Source organism: Pseudophryne corroboree, chromosome 2, assembly GCF_028390025.1.
Source record: "Pseudophryne corroboree isolate aPseCor3 chromosome 2, aPseCor3.hap2, whole genome shotgun sequence".
NCBI classification, from domain to species: Eukaryota; Metazoa; Chordata; class Amphibia; order Anura; family Myobatrachidae; genus Pseudophryne; species Pseudophryne corroboree.
The window spans coordinates 427,348,968-427,367,320 of record NC_086445.1 but is presented as its reverse complement, the minus strand read 5'-3'; the positions used below and the strand labels follow the sequence as shown (position 1 = coordinate 427,367,320).

The window sequence follows — 18,353 nt, the reverse complement described above, 5'->3', positions numbered from 1 at the left end:
AGCCTCCGTGTTGGTTCCAGGTGAGATTTTGGCAGAGTCAGAATCCACCCGTGATCCTGGAGTAGTCGCGTGGAGAGGGAAATGCTGTGTAATAACCTCTCCCTGGACGGTGCTTATATCAGTAGATCGTCCAGGTATGGTATTATGTTCACTCCCTGCTTGCGGAGGAGAAACATCATCTCCGCCATTACTTTGGTAAACACCCTCGGTGCCGTGGAGAGCCCAAGGACAGGGCCTGGAACTGGTAGTGATAGTCCTGTAACGCAAACCTTAGATAAGCCTGAAGAGGCAGCCAAATCGGAATATGAAGTACGCATCCTTGATATCTAAAAACACCAGGAATTCTCCCTCCTCCAGACCAGAGATCACTGCTCTCAGCGAATCCATCTTGAATTTGAACACCCGTATATACTAGTTCAGTGACTTGAGGTTTAAAATGGGCCTCACCGAACCGTCCAGTTTCGGTACCACAAACAGGTTGGAATTGAAACCCTTGTTTTGTAGTTGAAGAGGAACTGGAACAATGACCCGAGTCTGTACCAGTTTCTGAATTGCTGCTTGTAAGGTCATACTTGCTTCCAGTAAAGCTGGTAAGCCAGATTTGAAGAATCTGTGAAGTGGGAGTTCCTGAAACTCCAGTCTGTAGCACAGGACGATAAGATCTTCTACCCATGGATCCTGGCATTATGTGGTCCATACGCGACTGAAATATCGTAACCGGGCTCCCACCTGCCTGTTGACCAGGCAGTGCGGTCCACCGCCATGCTGAAGGCTTTGCGGAAGCAGACTCAGAGGTCTGTTCCTGTGAGATTGTATTTGCAAGTATTTTGGGCTTACCTCTATTGCCTTTGAAGGCAGTAGAAGAACCCTTGGCCTTACCGCAAAATTTTGCAGTCTGAAAGGACTGCAAAGTAGGTGCAGAATAGGATTTTCTAACTGGAGGTGCCTCGGAAGGAAGGTATGTAGACTTAGCCGCCATAGCCTGGGATATCCACGTATCCAGTTCATCTCCAATCAGGGCTTCACTTGTGAAAGGTAGGCTTTACACGCCTTTCCTGGAATCCGCATCCGCAGTCCACTGGCGTAGCCACAAGCCCCTAAGTGCGGACACTGCCATGGCAGTGGTGCCTGCGTTGAGCAATCCAATCTCCTTTATGGCCTCCACCATAAAGTTAGCAGAATCCTGTATATGCTGTAGGAGTAAAATAATCTCCCCCCTGAACAAGGAATCTAATCCGTCAATTAGATTACCAGACCATTTTGCAATGGCCCTAGTGATGCACAAGCTATAGTGGGTCTTTGGGCCACCCCCGCCGCTGTGTAGAGACTTGAGAGTGGTCTCAATCTTACAATCTGCAGCATCCTTCAACAAAGCTGTCCCAGGTACAGGTAAAACTATCTTACGTCACAGCTTGGAAACCGAAGCGTTTACCATCAGTGGGTTTCCGCCATTTTTTTCTGTCATCCTGAGGAAACGGGAAGGATGTAATTAACAGTTTTGGAATAATCTGAAAATTCCTGTCAGGATTAACACAAATTGCTTCAAAGATGGAATTTAATTCCTTAGAAGCAGGAAAAGTAGCAAAGAATTTCTGTTTCACATTAAAAAAAGGATTCCTCCTTGTCCTCTGACACCTTGTCAGGAATGTGCAAAACCTCTCTTATAGCTTCTATCAGGGCCTGTATTCCCTGTGCTAAAGCTGCATTCCCCTCCCCACCCCACACCAAGTCCACCTCCCCTTCCTCTGGGTCTGATACATCATCATTGGTATCAGCCTGCATGATTTGGGCCAGAGTACGCTTCTGTGGACAAATAGCAGGGGTCTGAGACGCCGGGATGACCGCTGAATCTCTATTCATCAGGTCATCTACAGATTGCCTTAAATATTGTGTCTCTTTTTCATTTTGGGACAATTTGTTTTAAATATTTGAAATCATCCCCTTTAATGAATCTAACCATACAGGTTCAGATCCACTAGCCTGAGAATGTATACTATCTTGAGTACACTGCAGAGATTCTCAGAATGAGAAAAGCACTCTGCTGTGCATGATACACACTCCTTTGACATAATTGTAAAAGAACATACACAGTGAGGAAAAGGTTAAAGCACAGTTAACCCACACAGAGTCCTTCTAGGGAGACGCATAGTATTGGAGCGAGCCACACAGTATCCCCTATGGCTACAGTATAAACTTAGCTGGGTCGCAAACTAAGTACCCTAATAGGGCTTAGTACACCAAATTATTGCCCCCCCCCCCCTTTCCTATGACCCCTGGTACCGCTGAGGTGCTTTGAAGTCCGTGTGGAGGAGCTGCGCTTCCATGTCAGGCTGCCTGTGTAAGCTGCAGATGGGAAAATGGCGCTGGTGAGCTGCTGTATCCGGTCATAATGAAGGCCCCGCCCCCTTAATGGCGCACGATCTTCCTGGTTTTTATACTGGCTGAGGTGTAAAAGCAGGTCTACAGTGGATAAAAACCCCTGTAATATGTGCCAGTTTTGCGGGTAACATTAGTGGCTCCAGCCGCCCCTCACAGCGGACACACAATGTACCTGAAGCCTGGAGCGCAGCATGCACGCAGTGCTGCGCTACTACCCTTACACCGCCATCACAGCCGGCGACCCACTAACCTGGACGCCGGCCACCTACTCACCACTCTTCTGGCTCTGTTAGGGGTGGCGGTGTACTGCGGGTCTGTATGCTTGCCGTGTTGGGGCTTGCGAATAGGACCCTCAGGAGCTCAGTGTCCTGTCAGCGGGGAACGAGACTATTAACCCTAGGGAGGTTGGGCCGTTCCCCCCCCCTAAGTCCCACGAAGCAGACAGGCTGGTGCCAACCAGCCCTGTCTGAAAATAACAAACAGAAAATAAATGCAGAAAACACTCTTCAGGAGCTTCCAAAGCGTGACCAGCTCCTCGGGGCACATTTTCTAAACCGAATCTGGTAGGAGGGACATAGAGGGAGGAGCCAGTGCACACTATTGATTTCTTAAAGTGCCCAAGACTCCTAGTGGACCCCTCTATACCCCATGGTACTAATGTGGACCCCAGTATCCTCTAGGACAGAGGTTCCCAAACTGTGTGCCGTGGCTCCCTGGGGTGCTTCAGGACACTTGCAGGGGTGCCCTGGGTTGGTGGTCCAGGACCAATTCAAATTATTCATGGTCAATATAATAGGCAAAACCAGTGCTGGTGGCTGCCAGTCATAAAATATGTGGCCAAACAGAAGCAAATCTCGTCCCTCACCACACAACTGACCCTAAGGATGACATATAAACGCAACTAAATGTAATATTTCTTTCTAAATTTCTCAATAAGAAATTTTTGGCCTAAGGGTGCCGTGAAAAAAATTCTGATATTCTAGCGCGCCGTGATTCAAAAAAGTTTGGAAACCGCTGCTCTAGGATGCAAGAGAAAAGTACTTAAACAGAAGACACAATTTGCTGGAACTGGTGTGATTTTGGCAAAACCAAAACAGCTTTATATTTAGTGGCTGCATCACCAAAATCATGCCGATTCCAGCAAATCAGAACCTACTACATCAGAGGTTCTCAAACGTCGTTCTCAAGGCACCCCAACGGTCCAGGTTTTAAGTATATCCATGGCTCGGCACAGATGGGTAAATTAAATCGGCTGAGGTACTAATTATATAACCTGTGGCCAAGCATGGATATACTTAAAACCTGGATCATTGGGGTACCTTGAGGAACATGTTTGAGAACCTCTGTATTACACATATCCCAATGTTTTTATAGCTGACAGATAACTAATGTTGTCAGCAGGATAGGGCGCTGAGGTGCGGGAGGGAGCGTGTCCTGGTGAAACGTCCCCAATTTGTTACTCTTGGAGACATGACCAGCACATACGGAAGTGCTGGGCTTTCCCCAAGTTCTCCCCTCGATGTGAACAGATGTCATGCACACGGCAATCTTAAACAGCCAGTTTTCCCACCTGCAAGACACTGCGGACCATAGGTGAGGATGGCACTGGGTAGGCTGTTTTAGCAGGGCACAACTGTAAAATTGGCTTGGGTGCGGCGCCAAGCTAAAACAGCCTAGTGTGATCACTAGATACCCAGTATATTTACCAGTTTAAAATTTAAAACGCTGGCATTTCTTTTTATGCCAACAAACATTAAAGTGGCAGTAACATCAGAAAATGTAAAATAAATAAATATATATTCTGTAATGATGCACCTATACTCGTAATAGAAAAACAGCAGTTAACACATACTTCTTTCTATGCACTAACCTCACCCTATACAAATCTCTCAGAATCAGAAAGTCAGTGCCTCAATATTAACAAGAATGCCTCTCCACATATAGGCACCAGTATCACTTGTAAACAGATTACCTCTGCACCCCTGGCCTCACTCCCTCTAAATTAGCGGACATATCCAAACGTCTTCGAGTCATCTGCTCACCGACATCTCAAAGTAAGTAATGTATAGTTCTAATTACATTTACTCTCTTTTCTTTCAATCCACTGCCTGATTGCTTTAACTGTCAACTGAATCTAATTACTCACATTTAAACAACCCCCAAGCCAAGCTAAGTCATGTATTCCCCAACTGATAACAATAAGTGTCAAAAAATGGCGGAAAGAGTGTTCTCTTTCCGTCATTTTTTGACAACTATTGTTATCAGTTTAAGGGTAATGTGGAGGGATACCCCTTGGATATTGTGAGTACCTGTAAGCTGCCCTGTGATTTTTTGCGCAATTTGAAAGTGTCCAAAGGGACCTTTTTCCATTACATGTATTCCCCAACTGCACAGCATCTCCAAAATACATCCTTTCCTCACATAAGATGCAACCACGCCACAGGGTTATAATTGCCTATCTTAACTATTGCAGGCTCCTTCTGTCTGGCCAGACAATGACAAGCTATGTCCCTGATATTAATCATGAATTGCACTGAAATACTGCCATATGCCTCATCGGCTACTCATCCCTGTCAGTCCCTACAATGGTTTGTCATAAACATCAGAATAAAATGAAATACCTACTAAACTGCATACCTCCTCCTACCTGCAATTCTGACCTCACCCATACACACTCTCTCAGTAGCCCCATGCACCCATGCAGTCTCTTCTCTAGACCAGATCCTCTTCATTCTTCTACAGATCTCTGGTGTCCCCGCTCCTCTCCCTTGTCACTGATATCACACTAGCTCTTACTCCAGCTAACCACATATTCATCAGCAGCAGCTACAACTGCTACTCTCCATCTTGTGTGTCACATGATCCCCACACCTCTTGTAAGCTCTTCTTTGGGCAGAACCATCTTTCCCTCTTGTTCCATGTCATTTGAAGTAATCTGTTTATATCAAAATCCCTTCACTATACAGAGCTGCAAGATATCATTTACACATACAGACAGAAAATAAAATGGTACTATGGGCCTTATTCAGAGATAGATGCAGCCACTGCGTTCGCATGCAGCAGATGCGTCCATAGTGTATGCGCACGCAAACTGACCATAGTGCACGTGCATGACCCTTCACCATGCGATCACATCCCAGAAGGATGCGATCGCATGTTGACGGACAGGCCTCCTAGGGCAGCGACGCGGCTGGCCGATGATGTCACCTGCGTTTCCCGAGATAGGAAACATGGCAGCGGGTCAACCTCTAATCAATAGCAATCGCAATTGATTAGCGATCGCATAGTGGGGCGGTGTCACACATGCTGGGCGGCCTTGCCCTGTGCTGGGCTGCCCCAGCATGCGAGCAAACTCTGCGACCAACATTATTTATGTAACTACATATGTGAATGGTTGGAAGAATATATTCATGTAAAGAGCTTACCTTGAGAGACAGCAGCTGAGAAAAGTCACCAATCTGGGATATGTTATTGTCTGATAAATCAAGATGATGGAGTGCACTGCAGCTATTTATCTGATCTACAATCTTGTGGAAGACAAGAACATATTTGCATAGAAATGTAATTAGTATAGGTTATGAAATACACTAAATAATACACCCTTATAGGAATCTCTTACATTTTTTATACTGTATTATCAAAATATATAGGGCGTGACAGTTTCATTGTCAGCAATGTATGCATGTTGCCTTAAATCTATCAGATATATGTTGTAATCTACTCCCCAACCACTGCTGGTGACCATAAAGGGGGGTACTCACGGAGCGATATTCTAAGCAATCTGACTAGATTGCTTAGAATATCGGCAGGATCGCTCCGTGTGTAGCCCCCTCGGCGATAGCGATGCGCGGCCCCGCACATCGCTATCGCCGCTGCTAGATTGGCCTGCATGCAGGCCAATCTAGCGGGTCGCTCACTTCACCCGCTGGGTGAAGTGAGCGGCCCCCCCGTCTCCCCCCGCACGCTCAGCACAGATCGCGCTGTGCTGAGCGGCAGGAGAGATGTGTGCTGAGCGGTTCGCTCAGCACGCATCTCTCCTTGATCGGCCCGTGAGTACTGGGCTTAACACACTTCAACAGGCAATCAAATAAGATTATACTGACAGACACTTAATACACACACACACACACACACACACATTATTATATTATATATTAGCAGTAGTAAAAAAACAAAAACAAAGTTACCTTTAAATTGTTTCCTGCAAGATTAAGCCATTCCAAATGCACCAATTCTTTGAGCCCTTCCACATATCCTATACTATTATGAGGGAGATTTAGCACTCTAAGATGGACCAATTTTGAAACACCCATCATCCGAACAAGCCGGTTGTTGGCAACAGACAGCTGTCAGGAGGCAGAACAAAGACAGATGTGTAGGGTTCACAGCAACATATACAACATACAGAAAAACTTGGAAGAGCAACTTTTTTTTTTTTTTTTACATTGTTCAATGATGGAAACTTTGATATGGCTACTCACTAATAAACTATCACTAAGGTAAGGGATACTGCTGTTTCTTTAGTGTTATTTCATAGCAATATTAGTTATACCCCAGTGAGTGTATCCGGATGATAGGTCGACAGTACTAAGGTTGACAGTTCAAAGGTCACACTATTGATTGACATGCATTAGGTTGACACAAATAAAAGGTCGACGTGGCAATGGTCAACATGAGGGTTTTTTTTGTTTTGTTTTTTTAAACCAAATCATTTTCATCTTTTTCATACTTTACCATCCACGCGGACTATGATTGGACTGTATGAGTATAAGGAGAAAAGAATTGGATTGCTTTTGGGTGCACGTTTTCTCTATATTATTTTAAAATGTAACTTTTATTCATATATTTTGGGCAGCACAGATGGTGTAAGTGTTAGCATTACTGCCTCACAGCACTACTAATTAAAACAATTAGAGCATTCATAAGAATTATAAGTCACTCTATATTGTTTAGCTATAATGGCTAACTGAAGGAGAGGTCCAGCTGGAAATAGTGACATACTATTTGTCTTTACTGTTTTGCAACATTGTAATAAACTGGTGCAGCTGTTACAAGCTATATACATTTTTTTGAAACATAATTACATAATGTTTTCTGAACTAAACCTGAAATCCTGAGTGTACATACTAGACGAGAAATCATGGCACAATAAAAGTGAATTTATAACTCATAAGAAACAGGAAAATAGATAGAAAATAGCTGAAAACTATCGATATCTACAAATAAGGACAGGACACAGGAACGAATTGTAATATTTTTTATTTACAGGTTTTTTTCTTTATTATTTTCTAATACTTAGCTTCATTTAGCCTCATAGTAATTAGTCATTAAGACATAAGAAATATAACGCCTAACAGGCAATATTAATGTGAAGTACTTTTATATCTATTAATAAATATATGAAATATATATTTAAAATGGTATCCGGACTCCAGGTCGACAACACAAAGGTCGACGCCAATTGGTCGACACACCTTAGGTCGACATGGACAAAAGGTCGACCGGAACAAGGTCGACATGAGTTTTTCACGATTTTTTTCTTTTTTTGAACCTTTTCATACTTAACGATCCACGTGGACTACGATTGGAACAGTAAAGTGTGCCGAGCGAAGCGGTAGCGGAGCGAAGGCACCATGCCCGAAGCATGGCGAGTGAAGCGAGCCATGCGAGGGGACGCGGTGCACTAATTGGGGTTCCCGGTCACTCTATGAAGAAAACGACACCAAAAAAACATAAAAAACTCACGTCGACCTTTTTCCTGTCGACCTATTTCCCATGTCGACATTTTGTCCATGTCGACCTAAGGTGTGTCGACCAATTGGCGTCAACCTAAGGTGTGTCGACCTTTGTGCTGTCGACCCTCAGTCCCAGACCCATTTAAAATAATATAGGAAAAATGTGCACCCAAATGCAATCCAATTCTTTACTCCTTATACTCATGCAGTTTACTTTCTAATTGGAGAGTACCACTTGATCTTAATTTACATGTAAACACATAAATGTGAACGGAACATTTGAAGAACAATATTCCGTAAAAATATGTATATTTCCTGGTGCAGAAATCTTCTCTTTCAATTACTGTATGATTGGAATGTACAGAGTGCAGCGGTAGTGAAACGAGGCACATTGCCCGCAGTTTGCTCGGCATGCAAAGGGGCACGGTGCACTAACTGGGGTTCCCGGTTCTTTTACAAGGAGGAAATTACACCAAAAAATTTAAAAAAAATAAATAAAAAAAACCCAAAACATGTCAACCTTTTCCTATATTGATCTTAAAACCTCCAGTGAGAAAGGTAAAAGGTTACACTGTTTCGAAAAAGATCAACAAACCCCATAATTAGCAAACAAAACCCTGCATGCCTATCACAAGCCAGCGAGCAGCATGCACGCACATATTAATAAAATAGTCTGATTTTTAATAGTAATATTAACTGCGAATAGTAGAAATATAAACGTTATGGTAAGAACTTACCGTTGATAACGTGATTTCTCTTATGTCCACAGGTATCCACAGGATAACATTGGGATATTGTCGAGCGACAGCGAAAATGGCACCAACACGGTCACGAGCTTTCTGGCCTCCCAGGATGCATTGGGGCCTCCACTATATAGTCCCGCCCACTGACTCAGTCAGATCAGTTATTTCCACAGCGATTATAGGCAGGAACATTAGGTAGAGACCTGTACAGGCGATAAGAACACACATGCACACCCTTCCATACAAGAAGGAAGAGGTTTTTAGTGTTTGTCTAGATCCTCAAATCAGATGCGTCCGGGTGGGATCCCTGTGGACATAAGAGAAATCACGTTATCAACGGTAAGTTCTTACCATAACGTTTATTTCTCTGGCTGGGTCCACAGGATTATCCACAGGATAACATTGGGATTCCCAAAGCCATTTTAGTGGTGGGGACGCTCCTGATTGCACAGGAGGACCTTTCGCCCGAAGTCTGCGTCATGAGAGGCAAAAGTATCCAAGGCATAATGTCTGATGAATGTGTTTATGGAAGACCATGTGGCTGCCTTACATATCTGTTCTGCTGATGCACCCTGTTGTGCTGCCCAAGAAGGACCTACCTTACGTGTAGAGTGTGCAGAGACATTAGCCGGAATAGGGAGATCTGCATGAGAATAAGCTTCAGATATTACCACTCGGAGCCATCTCGCCAGCGTCTGTTTACTAGCAGGCCAACCTCTCCTATGGAATCCGTAGAGGATGAAGAGGGAATCTGTTTTCCTGATGGCACTAGTACGATCCATATAGATTTTTAAAGACCGGACCACGTCCAGCGACGCTTCTCCCGCAGATAGTCCCGATACCTGAAAAGCTGGGACTACAATCTCTTCATTCAGGTGAAACTTTGACACCACCTTTGGAAGATAACTAGATCTCGTTCTGAGAACTGCTCTGTCTGGAAAAAAACTTAGGAAAGGAGACTTACATGCTCCTAAATCTGACACTCTTCTGGCTGACGCCATTGCCAGTAAAAAAAGAACTTTAATCGTTAACCACTTAAGATCCGCTCTCTCAAGTGGTTCAAACAAAGGACCCTGGAGAAATTTAAGAACTAAATTCAAATCCCAGGGAGCTGCAGGAGGAACAAATGGAGGTTGAGTATGTACTACTCCTTGGAAAAACGTACGTACATCCTGTAGGTCAGCAATCTTCTGCTGAAACCATACAGTCAACGCTGAGACTTGCACCCTCAAGGAAGCAACCTTCAACCCCTTATCCAATCCTGCCTGCAGAAAATCCAAAATTCTAGCTACTTTAAAGGCTCTTGGATTGTAATTTTTTCCAGAACACCAATGAATATAGGCTTGCCATATTCTATGATATACACGGGCCGAAGAAGGTTTTCTTGCTCTAAGCATGGTTTGGATTACTTGCTTTGAAAATCCTTTAGCCTCTAAGATAGAGGTTTCAACAGCCACGCCGTCAAAGACAGGCGATCCAGATGACTGACAACAAGGACCCTGCATTAACAGATCTGGACGTTGAGGGAGCAGTATCGGTGCTTCCACGGACATTCTCCACAGATCTGTGTACCAATGCCTTCTTGGACAAGCTGGAGCTATTAGAATGATTGCTCCTTTTGTCTGTTTTATCTCTCACTACTCTGGGTAACAGAGATATTGGAGGGAACAGATATGCCAGCTGAAACCTCCATTCTACTGACAGTGCGTCTACCAGGACTGCTCCTGGGTCCCTTGTTCTTGATCCGTACCTCGGAACTTTTCTGTTTAGACGAGACGCCATAAGGTCTATCTCCGGTAGACCCCATCTGTTCACCAGTGTCTGAAACACTTCTGGGTGTAGTGCCCATTCGGTTTCCTGAATGGTGTGCCGACTGAGAAAATCCGCTTCCCAATTTAGTACACCCGGGACAAATACTGCTGACAATGCTGGGAGATGGAGTTCTGCCCACTTTAGAATGGGAGTTACTTCCTCCATCAGACTCTTGCTGCGAGTCCCTCCTTGATGATTTAGGTATGCTACTGCCGTCGCATTGTCTGAGCGGATCTGGACTGGTCTTCCTTGTAGATTGTCCTTTGCCTGAACTAGGGCCAAGTAAATGGCTCTTATTTCTAACAGATTTATCGGCAGGCGACTTTCCCTTGCGGTCCATTTTCCCTGGAACCATAGGCTTCCGAGTACCGTTCCCCAACCTTGCAGGCTGGCATCTGTCGTCAGGACTTGCCACTCTTATCCAAAAGGGTCTCCCCTTGTTTAAATGGTCTGTCTGTAGCCACCATGCTAGAGACCTTTTTACATTTACTGGAATCTTTATCATCTGCTTCTTTATTGTTTGATGATTTCCGTTCCATTTTGTCAAAATGAGATGCTGCAATGGTCTGGAGTGGAATTGCGCATATTCCACCATGTCGAACGTTGATACCATCAGACCCAACAGTCGCATTGCTGCATGGACTGACATTGTCTGGGCTTGCAACGCTTCCTGAGCCATGACCTGCACCTTGACTATTTTCTTCTCTGGTAAGAGAACTCTCTGTAGGTCTGAATCCAATATGGCTCCCAAATGAACCATCCGCTGTGATGGATTCAGGGACGACTTCTCACAATTTATGAGCCACCCGTGTCTCTGTAAACAAACTATCGTCTGTTGGAGATGGCTCAACAGTAAATCTTGCGACTGTGCTAAGATTAATAGGTCGTCTAGGTATGGGGATATCCTTATCCCTTGTTTGCGCAGACAAGCTGCCATAACCACCATGATCTTGGTAAACACCCTGGGTGCTGTAGCTAGCCCGAAGGGCAGAGCTTGGAACTGGAAGTGTTCCTTGAGGATGGCAAACCTGAGGTAACACTGATGTGATAGTGCTATAGGCACATGTAGGTAAGCATCCTGCACATCCAGAGATACCATATAGTCTCCCGGTTCCATAGCCAACATTATGGAGCGTAACGTCTCCATGTGGAACTTCGGGATCCATATGTAATTGTTCAACATCTTCAGATTTAAAATTGGTCGATATGACCCATTTGGTTTCTGGATTAGAAACAGATTGGAGTAATACCCCTGTCCCTTTTGTGATGGAGGTACTGGGACAATCACACCTGACTGCAGTAATTTTTGGACTGCTTCTTGCAGGGCATTGGCCTTCGACTCTATACGAGACGGGCTGGTGCAAAAAAATCTTTGAGGAGGCTGCCTCCTGAATGGGAACCCATACCCCTGAGATACTACCTTCTGCACCCAGGTATCTGTTGTTGACTGTTGCCATGTGGGTGCAAATTGCAGGAGTCGGCCCCCAACCCTGGAATCCTCCAGGCGGAGGCCCGTCTCTTCAGGCTGAGGGCTTTTGTTCAGGTTTGGAAGCTGGCTTTTTGCTAGCCCACTGCTTCCTACCCCTGGATTTAAACTGGGGTTGTTTAGGCTCCTCTTTACCTTTCGCTTTGCTTTGCCAGCGAAATTTTAAACCCTTGGACTTAGGGTTGTAGGTAGCCGGAAATCTGACCTTCTTCGATTCAGCCTCTGACTCTAGGATATCCGATAAAGGTTTTCCAAATAATATATTACCCACGAAAGGCAATGCTTCCAATTCCTTCTTGGACTCCGCATCTGCCTTCCAGGTCCGTAGCCAGACTGCTCTGCGAGCGACTACTGCCAGGGCTGAAGCTTTAGAAGCAACAGTGCCTACATCAATGGCTGCTTCTTCTAAATACTGGGCAGATTGTCTTAAACGGCAAAGACGATCCTCTTGCTCCCTAGTAGGAGAGGGGATGTCATTCTCTAGTTCCTCTATCCATTCGTCCATTGCCTTTGCTACCCAGGCCGAAGCCATAGCAGGTCTTACCACTGCACCCACAAGAGAAAAAATATTTTTCAATAGGCTCTCTACCCTCCTGTCTGTGACATCATTCAAAGAGGTAGATGACAGTGGCAAAGCAGATTTGTGCACTAGTCGCAGAACATGTGCATCTACTTTTGGAGGAACTTCTCTCTTCGAACAATCTCCAGCAGGAAATGGATAATAAGAATCCCATCTCCTAGGAATCTTATACTTTTTACCGGGCGCTGCCCAAGACTCATCCATCATTTCCGTCAACTCCTCTGACGCTGGAAATTCAGCTTTCACTGACTTTGTTCGTTTAAATACAGGTGCTTTTGCTTTTAACGCTGTCTTGGCTGGTTCTTCCAGAGAAAGCACAGCCTTTACTGCATTAATGAGTTCAGCTACATCATCTGAACTAAAGCTCTGCGACTGATCATCATACGGAGTTGAATCTATTGTTTCCGCATCATCATCCGATGTATCCTCTTGTGTAGTCTGCCATACAGACGTATCTGTCTTAGTCTTACCTATCCCTTGGTTGCTTGTAGAGGCTACTGGAACCAAACCATAGGAAGGGAGCTGCATGTATGGGTTCATAGTGTAACCTAACCCTTGAGGTGGTGCTACTGGAGCTAACCTGTCCGCTATTGAAGACAGAGTCTTTGCGAACATATTCCATGGTGGCTCTACTGGAGGTTGAACTAACTCCTGTTTTTTACTTCGCTGAAAAGCGAAACAGTTTGCACACAAACCCTCATAAGTGACCAATTGAATCATATCAATTACCCCTGACTTACAAGATAAGCATGTTAGGGCTGTAGGAGTGCTTGACAAATTCTCCTCATCACTTTTGCCGCTCACAGACATTTTTCTGATATTGACTACACAATTTTGTGACTGAACCACACCCTATAATCAGTATATAGAGGTGAAATCAATCTGACCACAGTGCACCTGATTTGAGGGTCAGAACAGGACTGACATTACACAGAAAAGTCAGCACACATACTAGCAGTCAGTCACATGTTAAAGCATTAGACATTGTCATATGAGAATACAACCTCCATAATAACCTATACATAAGTAGGAAAATTGTACTTCTGTTTAACTGGTTCTTTTTCAACATAACATGCAGAAAACACAGTAATATACAGGTCTCATATGCAATAGGTACTAAAAATTAACAGTGCACACTAAGAAGTAGAAGGAATTTTTAGTACTGTATACCCTGCCTCCAGGGAGCGGGATACAGGGAGACTCACCACACTTCCATATCCAAGCAAAGACGCTCGAAAGACGCTGAGTGGATTCAGACGCTACTGGTGTACACTGCCGCTCTTGGTAACTGATAACGGACACGGACGCTCACCAACGGACACGGACGCTGAGCGACTCCACGTGCATGCAGACACTAAAGGCCTGCGACTCGGTCTGGGCGGGTTTATATCCAGTGTACACAACCGCAGCGTCTAAGCTGCGACCGAGTACCCTCGTGGTAGCGTCTGAGCCGGAAGTGAGGTCATTCAGTTCATGAAACGAGAGACCCGCGGGAACTGGCCATGAACTCGGAGGAGGGACGGCCAGGAGAGCGTCTGAAACCCCCTGTTGACTTAAACTCCCAGGATTGCGGCCTCACCTAGTCCTGGCGCCTATGATCCCCGAAGCGTAGCGCTGTCACACTCGAGATGTTCGGCGCATCAACACGCTGTTTGTAGTCTCCACCAAATCAGCGTAGCTGTGTCCTGACCCCTCTAGTAAGAGGAAGTCCATATACTCACTGTCTCCCCATGCTCCGGCCACAGCCTGGTAACGTCTGCTGGACCTGCTAGAACATCCGACACAGAAGCCCGTCGAGACAGCACTGTACCGCGAAGGTAAGCGTTGTTGCGACCCGGTGGGGAGTTGTTGGAGCGACTCTTTCTAATACACGTTTAAGACGCTGTTAAGAGAAGTCGCTCAAACCAAAACAGTAAGTCTATAAAAATAAAGTAATGAAAACTTGAGGCTGCTTTCACAGCAGCCCTGTGACCATGCGGCTTCCTGCCGCACCAAGCAAAAAACTGATCTGACTGAGTCAGTGGGCGGGACTATATAGTGGAGGCCCCAATGCATCCTGGGAGGCCAGAAAGCTTGTGACCGTGTTGGTGCCATTTTCGCTGTCGCTCGACAATATCCCAATGTTATCCTGTGGACAATCCTGTGGACCCAGCCAGAGAAACACAGATTTGGTGACCTTAAATATGAAGGGAGAAACAATTTACTTACCTGTGTAAGATTTTTGCATTTTTCTAGGTGTTCCAATTTGATTATCTGATTTTTGTCCAAAATTAGCGTTTGAGTGTCGGCACCACACGGTATCGCGGCACTCAGTTTCTGAAGGCCCTGTCCTGACCGATCCACTACATTGACTAAAATATAAAGAAAACAAAACTTTATGTAGTTGAATAATAAAACTATATGGCAATATTTTAAAAGGGTGCATACATTTCAAGTATAGACGACAGAACTTCTAAGCATACTTTGTTACCCTTTCCTAATCACAAGCACCACACTCATAATATTATCTGTACTACACCATGTGTAATGAATTGCTAAGTTGTATTCCTATGAACCAAGAATACGCATTCTTATTACTGTATATTCTTATCTTTATTGCCCCAACCCTTTGTTGACTTATGTTTTTTTCGATATCCGGTCTCTAGGTCGACCACTATTGGTCGACAGTAACTAGGTCAACATGAGTTTTTCACAATTTTCTTCTTTTTTTTAACTTTTTCATACTTAACGATCCACGTTGTCTACGATTGGGAATAGTAACCTGTGCCAATTGCAGCAGTAGTGCAGCGAGGCACCTTGCCCTAAGCATGGCAAGCAAAGCGAGCCATGCGAGGGGACACGGTGCACTAATTGAGGTTCCCGATCACTGTACGGCGAGAACGACAAAAGAAGAAAAAAAAACCTCATGTCGACCTTTTGACCTAGAATACCTGCCGACCAATAGTGGTCGACCTAGACACTGTCGACCTTCCATACCACGCCCGTTTTTTTTATCCCCTTAAGGTAAAGTCTACATTGATGCATATCAGTTGTAAAAATTACCTACCCGGTAATGCGAAGCAGGCACTTTTTAAAAGGAACAGACGACGAACTTGCGACAGCCATCCAATACCTCTCTTATAATTAATTTTTTATGCCACTGATAACAGGATCATTTTTAAATATATGAAAACATACAGGGTCTTCAAATTTCCTGACAAGACACTATATGTATTAAGTTTTATTTCAAAAGCGAAAATCATATTGCACGGCACTGTATAGATGAGTCATCATTCTAAACAGTCCTTGCACCAGTAGAGTTTACAGTCCCTACTATACAACAGCAGGCAACCTACAAGCCCATTTAGTCTAAGCCAAATAACATGCGATTCTCCAGCTGCTGTGAAACTACAAGTCCCATGATGCTCTGCCAGTTTTTCTATTTTGGAATGCTAAAACTGTGTCAGGGCATGCTGGGATGTGTAGTTTTGCAACAGCTGAAGAGCCACAGGTTAGCCAGCCTTGGCACCCCACACAGATGGGGTCGGGTAAGTATGTAAATGAACACCTCCCAAATCCCTAGTGTTCCAGAAATTAGTTTGAAGATGTAGGTGATGATTGGGGAGTACAAAATAAAAGAAAAAAAAAAAAACTGTGTTTGGAAGGACACCTTTAACAAATAGTGTTTTGCAACATGACAAAGTAATTCAACCCAAGTTAGGAGGATGAAGAACTGTGTGGGGGCAATAGCAATGTTTCAAACTTTACTGCTGGACACAATGTAGGGAATTCCAAGCGATGGTATATTGGCCATTTTATGATGCGCAATGCGCAGTTCCTGAATGGCAGATTTATCCAAGGATTCCAATTGAATTCCCCCCCTCCCCCTCATGTAGCGTGCCCTGTGTGAAAGGTCCTTGGGCCACAAATGTTCCTGGCAGATTTACAAAAATGATTAGAATACAAATAATTTCCTATGCATTTTAAATACAAAAAAAACACAAAACACAACAACCAAATATTAACCTAAGCTTAGTGAATAAACAAAAAGGCACTGCTATAGCCACTAACAGGCACACCGCCAGAGATAAATCTAATATTCACCTGTTAAGGACAGTTGCCAACTATGGCATATAACACACTGGAAGGTATGGTGAAATAGATTACAAACAAAATGTTAATGCATTCTTCCATACTTTCACAAACTAAACAGAAATATCTGTAGATATCAGATTGCTATTGTGCAAATGCGCAGCTCCCTCCATCTGTCAGTTAAACCGTCACCCACTCACCAGCGGTGACTGACGGGATATCGAGTCCCCAGGCACAGGCGCAGCACGCAGGAATATGGATGAAAAGACTACAACTCCCAGAAGCCCTCGCGGTACCGCCGAGGTTGCTACTGTCCGCGCGTCACACCAGTAAGACAGGAATTCAATAACAACGGAGCCGCAGTCTCACTCCCCGGTAACCAGCGCAGGATCACGCTTACCGTAACACGACGGAGTGCAGCGCTCTTACCTGGGCCGCTTATGGACTGTGCCGAGGCTGCTATGACTTCTTCCCCCGCCATGTTTCACCAAGCTTCTCAGCTCCCCGGCAACCGAGCAGCAAGTACCTCACTTCCGGGAGCTCGGTGAACGCATGCGCACTTTACTCCTGCTGGAATGGGGACGGTGATTGGCTCACTGCCATCTTTTGGCAGAATAGTGAATTGTAACTAACCAAAACAAGTGTAGTACTATTGCCACTGACAAATGTGTGCTCCCGCTCAGGGCCAGCGACGTGGTGGTGGGTCAGAGCCAGCGGGGGAAGGGGTGAAGAGTCAAAGGGGCCACCTGTATCAGGCCCCAAGGATATGCCACTTTGTGCCTGGCTGGGATGTCATGAGAGTCATCTTGTCCAAATAGAGCAGCCAGCTGTAGGTTGTGTCGGTGCAGCCTCAGAGTGACAGGAGCCACTCACAAACAGTGACTGTGCGGCACAAGTGTGAGCCCGCTCTTCTGGGTTCAGCTCTGTTAGAGGGGATACGGTCGTTAGGTCGAATGCATTAGGTCGACAGGGTCACTAGGTCAACATGTACAAGGTTGACAGGTCAAAAGGTCGACATGAGTTTTCCAATTTTTGTACTTTTTCATACTTTACGATCCATGTGGAGTACAATTGGGAACGGTAACCTTGCCCGAAGCATGGCGAGCGAAACGAGCCATGCGAGGGGACACGGTGCTCTAATTTGGGGTTCCCTGTCACTTTACGAAGAAACCGGCACCAAAAAAAGTTGGAGGCAGTTATGGGACATGGCAGCAGCTTCACTGGCCAGGATTCCCATGCCCCGTGCCGGCCTCTACTGGTGGGGTGCGAGGGCTACATGGTACCTGCTGTGCGGTGTTTAGGCAATATCGCACCATATGTACACACCTATACCTCCCAACATGACCCTCTCCAGGAGGGACAGAATGCTCTGCTTCTGGACTTTTAATTTATGATTGCCATCACCTGTGCTGAAACACCTTTCTCATCCATTAACCTGTTCAAAACAGGTGCCGGCAATCATAAATGAAGAGGGAAGTCCAGAAGCAGAGCATTGTGTCCCTCCTGGAGAGGATTGTGTTGGGAAGTATACACACCTTATATGCTGC

The 18,353-nt window shown here is 45.0% G+C and overlaps 1 protein-coding gene across 2 annotated transcripts in view; it reads right to left on the bottom strand.

Annotated features, from left to right (window-relative positions):
* The window catches only part of CEP97 (centrosomal protein 97), a 93,132-nt gene extending 75,714 nt beyond the window's left edge, over positions 1-17,418 (bottom strand). The window contains exons 1-4 of one of the 2 annotated variants that reach the window (XM_063953595.1): positions 17,236-17,418; positions 14,944-15,086; positions 6,567-6,725; positions 5,805-5,906 (exon numbers count right to left, since the gene is read on the bottom strand). In XM_063953595.1, the coding sequence (XP_063809665.1) occupies positions 5,805-5,906; positions 6,567-6,725; positions 14,944-15,086; positions 17,236-17,287 (456 nt within the window). In that variant the 5' untranslated portion in view covers positions 17,288-17,418. Of the gene's footprint in view, positions 1-5,804; positions 5,907-6,566; positions 6,726-14,943; positions 15,087-16,818; positions 16,985-17,235 lie in introns of those variants that run through there. The other variant, XM_063953596.1, reaches the window with a different exon arrangement.
* Positions 17,419-18,353: the final 935 nt, after the last annotated feature.